Source organism: Curcuma longa, chromosome 19 (assembly GCF_044706935.1).
Source record: "Curcuma longa cultivar G26 ecotype Majalengka, Jawa Barat chromosome 19, ITB_CL_G26_1.1, whole genome shotgun sequence".
In the NCBI taxonomy this organism is placed as follows: domain Eukaryota; kingdom Viridiplantae; phylum Streptophyta; class Magnoliopsida; order Zingiberales; family Zingiberaceae; genus Curcuma; species Curcuma longa.
This window is the reverse complement of record NC_133879.1, coordinates 7,212,859-7,218,858: the sequence shown is the minus strand read 5'-3', so window position 1 is coordinate 7,218,858 and position 6,000 is coordinate 7,212,859. Positions and strand designations below refer to the sequence as shown.

The 6,000-nt window shown below is 35.6% G+C and overlaps 1 protein-coding gene across 1 annotated transcript in view; it reads right to left on the bottom strand.

Moving 5' to 3' along the window:
* Window positions 1-468: 468 nt before the first annotated feature.
* The window catches only part of LOC141812535 (NAD-capped RNA hydrolase DXO1), a 44,235-nt gene continuing 38,703 nt past the window's right edge, over window positions 469-6,000 (bottom strand). The window contains exons 11-13 of the mRNA XM_074700527.1: window positions 2,601-2,685; window positions 1,218-1,281; window positions 469-1,092 (exon numbers count right to left, since the gene is read on the bottom strand). Of these exons, the coding sequence (XP_074556628.1) occupies window positions 989-1,092; window positions 1,218-1,281; window positions 2,601-2,685 (253 nt within the window). The 3' untranslated portion in view covers window positions 469-988. The remainder of the gene's footprint in view (window positions 1,093-1,217; window positions 1,282-2,600; window positions 2,686-6,000) is intronic.

The window sequence follows — 6,000 nt, the reverse complement described above, 5'->3', positions numbered from 1 at the left end:
ATTTTACTGAGTTGGTTGAATGCCGCATAGATATAGCATCTAACCGAACAAATATCATGCCTTACTATGAAATAACGAATAAATATGCTAGACCAATATATTAGCCCATCGTTATGTTAATTATTGTTTCGAGACAAGTCAATTTATGAATTTAAGTTATTTGCCTTTTAAACATTAGCTAATTGTATGAACTTTACTATACATACCTAATTTTTTGCAAGTTTGTACAAAGAAATAGTGAGAAGCTCGTAAGATGTGAATTCATCCATTGATAGTACGCTTATTAAGATTATGCAACCTTATCTAAACACCCAGACATTTTTATAAAGATAATATTTATGAATTTTTCTAATATTTCAAAATTAAAAATAATATTTACATAAAATTGGATGGCAATAAAGCGAAAACAGGATCAAACCTCAGCGCGTTTGACCATATGTCTTGATTCAGCGAGGTATGCTGATGATATTGGTTTGCCTATGCCTAGATCAACCATGGATTGTTATTTTAAACATTTTGTATACATTGATGTCAAATATTTGATTCAGCCATCATGATCATAATTGCATACAGAATGTATCATTAATCCCAGGTAATTTAGTATGCCTAACAGCCTCTGTCTTACTCTCTAATAATCATGGGAAGGATACCCACAGTCCCATGTGACTAGAAACAATGACCCATCCTTTGTTTTTCCTTCAACTGCTCCCTCCCCAACTTCCAGATAATTTTGGGTCATGATGATGGAATTCCATTGATCCTCGTTAAGCAAGTTGCCTTCACAGCTGTTGATGTTTAACTTGGACTTTCTTCTACCGCAGTTCCATGCTCAAAAGTCAGTGAACCAGCCAGTCAAGCCGCAGTCAGCTTAATACTATGCATAATATCACGCCTAGGTGTTTGTGCCTTCTTTTATTTTATAAGGCATTTTATTTTATAAGACATGTAAATTGCAGCATATTATGGTAGACCTCAATGAGAGCAAAGATTAGATTTGCTCCACATGGTCAGTGATGGCATCGGGGCAGGATTCTGCTCGGAGAAGCTCCAAACGGTGGAAAGGTGGAACAAACTGGAGAATGTAATCTTCATCTGCAGGCAATTGATTGTGTTCGGTTATGCATGGATTGACAACAAAAGGAAAGACAGTAAATTAGAAGATAGAATCAAAATAAGAAATGAAATATAGATTAATTTGACTTATCAAAATAACTTACTTTCTTTTACAGTTCCATACAGCCAACATAAAACTTCATCAGCAAAAGCAAGGCATACGCCTCCCTGCAGAATCAACAGTGGAGGGAGAGATGTTACACCATTGTAGCTGGTCAGTTTCAACTGGTAAGGCAAGAAGCCATTCCAACGAACCAACATTGGCATGCTGGAATATAATCATATAGACAATAACACCACAAAAAGCTCCTAATTTTAAAACAAATATTACATATTCTAAAATGACGAGTTTGGTTTACAAAAAACACATTTTATTCCCTGTGAATTCCATGGACAAATATTACATATTTCTTTGTTTGAATACAAAAATAAATGTAGTGTACTAATTCTATGAGAATTGTTAATTCCAAATCACACTTAGCAATTACTTCATTCTAAGAAATAGCTGTTTCTACTCTATTTCATGCCCAACAAATCATGCTCGGTAGGTTGATCATGCTAGGCCACCCAATCAAATAGGGTAAACTAAGCAAAGTGGGTCAAACGAGCAAAATGACCCCAGCAGATTTATTGAACACAAGTTGCACAAACCAAACACTAGGGATAACCGAGTGGATAGATAGGGCCAAGCAAACTGAATTGGCTAGACAAACCATTCTCTTAATTGGAGAGAAAATCTAAACACTCCTTGTCTATTAATTGTAGTATTCCTACAAACCAAACTAACAAAAAATGCTTCTAATTCCACTTTTTGGACCAAATTATTGAATATATACTTCAATATGATTACCTATCAATTTGACTTCATAGGAATAACTATCAGATTGCATATAAATCTCATTGTAGGAGCCAAGGATAAATGATTAACTAGTTTTTATTGCCCAATGTGAAGTTAAAAAGATCATCACACACAATCAGCTCACAACAGTTTCCCCCAACCAAGGTAATAAATACCTTTGTTGAGACCTTCCAACTGTACTTTGTACACCCACGATTTCATTTATCCATGTGCTAGACAACCTACATAACTTTAGCTCAACTAGAAGACAGAGAAGAGAGGGGGAAAAAGAAACACAAAATTGCATTTAATTAACCCCATGATCTTTGTATAATTTTGCAGAACTTTGATGATATTTTCACTTCCTCCCCTCACCTTCTCTATCCCATAAGTAAACCAAGACTAGACGCTCAAACTTATCCTATTTAATACGGTGACTGTTGATGCAAAACTAGAAGATCAGGGAGAGTCCAATTCAAAGATTATGTTAACCATGCATAAAATAACACTTGAAAAAATAAATGGCCAAGAACCCCAAGGTACCGCTGAAAGATAACTGATTAGACCTGTAGAAACTGAATAGTAGAACAAGCAAAAAGAATGATAACCAAATTACCAAAACATTAGATAAACCTGACATTTACTTTACCTGCCAATAATTTTTCATCTTCACCCTTTGAGTAATATCCTTTGTTCTTAGCCTTTCAGTTCGGACAAGTATGCCAGCATCATCCCTGTGGCAATTATAGCAATTACGAGATCTTAGTAAATTAATGAATTTATAATGGCTTTCGGTTAATTGAACGAGAACTTCCTATGCTAAGACTGCTACCAGAGAATTATCTAGAGAAAAGATAAAATAAAAAGTAAATTATTACAATATTAAAGAAGCAAAAGAAAAAATGACCAACTGGTTGAATAAATTAATGCTTCCACCAAAACTTCTGTCACCATTTAACCAAGCAAACCATCAGAATTGAAACTTAAATGCAAAATGCTAGTGCTGGAACCCATGGAGCATGACATATTCCACATGTTGATGTTGCGAGAGTATATACCAGATACCAAGCATCTTATGTGGTACAACCTACACACATCTTGAATTAAGAGCATCAACTCAGGAATAAGACAGACTCATGAGTAAGATGCTAGTGTCACTTGAATTTCTAGGTCACGTGGAAGTAGGAACGAAAGAACATGAGGTGCTTGTAATTTTGCTTTAGGAAATTGTAAATTTAGGATCAAAATTTGTATTTAAGAGAGAAGGATTTAATATTCCCTATTCTAGTTAGTATTATATTATGCCATTAGCATAAGCTTTCTGTTGATATCTTGGATGTTTGTGCGAAAGAGAATATTGTTTATAACCTTCTAAAATTGGTTGACAGTCTTAAATTGGTTGTTAGCAAATAGACTCACATTAAGTCATGTATGCGCGTTGTGATACACGAGGGGATGAGTGTAACCTATTTATAAGTTTTAGCCTAAGTTTTCATAGTTGGGTTGTACATTAAGATTGTTTTCTTAAAGTTAATGGCCTATTTGGCATTCTACCCTTTGGAAGGGTTATAATGTTCAATCAATTGACCAAGAGGAAAGGAGGGAGAGGGAGGTCATCTGTCTCCCTCTTGATTGATCCTCTCCTTCTCAAGCTAGCAGCGAACCTTAAGTGAAGGAAATTCCTCTTCCTCCTAAGGCAGCACTAGCTCTCAATGGGAGATTTTAGGGAAGCATATTGATGAAATTACACCCTCAATAGAGAAGATAAATCTTCCATCGTGTAGGCACGTTATAGGTGAGGAATGCATGTGAACTATTCATAAGTTTTTAGCCTAAGTTTTCATAATTAGGTTGCACATTAAAATTGTTTCCCTGAAGTTAAGGGCTTAGGAAGGCCTTTTGGGCATTCTACCCCATGTAAGGGGGTGTTTATAATGTTCCATCAATTAATCAAGACACAAAGAGGGAGAGGAGAGTGATCGTTTGCCTCCTCGGTTGATCCTATCCTCTAAAGCCAACGACAACCCTCAAGAGGAGGAAACTTCCTCTTCCTCCTTCCAAGGCAGCATTGCTCCCAGTGGGAGACTTTAGGGAGGCATATTGATGAAATTACACCCTCAAGGGATAAATGCTACATCATCTTCCATGATCAAAGACTTTAGGGAGGCATATTGATGAAATTACACCCTCAAGGGAGAAGATAAATGCTACATCATCTTCCATGATCAAGCTTCTCTTCCTTTAGTAGCTATTATAGCAGATTTTTGGGCAGGATGGCTGAGGCTCCAAATTTGGAGAAATCTTACTCCTTAAAGAGGTAAATCTCTAGAATTTATCTTACAGCCAGAAATTTAAGTCTAGGGGGACTCGTAGAGGTCTAACTTGATTCAAGAAAGAAATAGATCTAGGTTTAATTATAGGCTTTGATAAAGATCTATTTTGATCTAGGGGCAGCATTCCAAAGAAAGGTTTGGAGTGTTCCTAGGAAGATATTAGCCCTCTATCGGATTGTTGAAATACTCGACTTAAAAGTTGAATCTGCATGAAGGTAATTGTCTAATGCTAGACCAATAAATTTTAGGACTTGATCATACAGGGAGGGTAAGTACAATTATTGACTCTTCTGACTTTTGAAGGATTGTTTAAAGGTGTTTAAAGGTACGTGTATAGTTTTTGACATAATTTAGTTGTAAGTAGGGGCATAGTATTTGATTGGTGCATCGAATGACCAATACATGTAAAGTATTAGGCTGTCCTATTCTTAGTACTAGAGGTAATTGGGGAATTTAATAAGGTAAGTGAGTTGGGAAAGGATTTAGGAGTGGGGAATTGATGCATAGGACAATAGAAATCTTGTACCTAAATAAAGTTCTATTTACCTCTAGTTGAACGGTACTAAATGTCCACATGTTCACCATTCTATGTTGTATGGCATCAGTCAACTATCATTATGGCGCCAGTCATACTTCATACATTAAGGTGTTGGTGAACTATATCATGCATTATTGTTATACGCCATATATGGATGAGGCATCAGACTCCTACTTGCATATTCTAGCATGGGGTGCATATTTTCTTTGGCATATTGAATAATTATCTTGGATGTTGTATTGATTCATGTTGTGTAAGTGAGGTGGGACACTTCGACAATATTATTATTTTATTGTTAGATTCATCACCACCATATACGTGTGCGCGCTTTATTAACCTTAGAATCATTTATGCAATAATGTTACATATACTATTTTGTAGAATTCATATGCAACCATTTATTGTTGTTGCCTCTAGATTCTCATGTTGTGGTCATTACGCACCCGTAGTTTGGGAATTCTTCTTGCTCTCAGACTTTCTCATTGTTTTGACATTACACAAGGTGTTTTAGTGTCTCTTTCTTTTATGTCGCATGGTTTTAGATTATTATATGTGATGGATGTTGAAATTCAGACTTGGTTATATGGTTGTAATGTTTGACTCACGTCTTTTAAACTTTTAGATGCTTTTTCATTTCTTTAGTTAGATAGTATATAATTGTCAATCAGTTGCATTGTAAGCAACCTATTGATTTAAGCACATTACAGGGTAAATACAGCTAAAATTTCATTGCAAGCTTCACGTATAATGAGCTTAGATCGTGTTATTTCTTGGATTTGGACCTACCATTGAGATTGCCAGGACTAGTCTAGGGCTAGTCTGGGGTGTGACACTTTAAGATGAAAATATCACAAAGGAGAGAAGAGAGGGTAATAAAAAGAGAAAAAGGTAGGGATCTGGCAACAAAATTTGACATTAGGGTTGTCAATTGAGTTCCATGAATTAAAAAATAAAATAAAATAATGAAACTGAAGCTAGCACAAGTGTAGAGAAAGATAGGCAACAAAGGCTCAGTCAACTCATGTAATCAGACCAATTTCATGTATCTATGACTCGAAACAAAGGCTATGCAAACTTGATCGATTTCCAAATCAAGGATCATTCTCTAACTTGATCTACTGGCATTAGATCGTAAACTAGAATAAGTCTCTAAGTCAGTTATTTGGAAAAACTTAAAA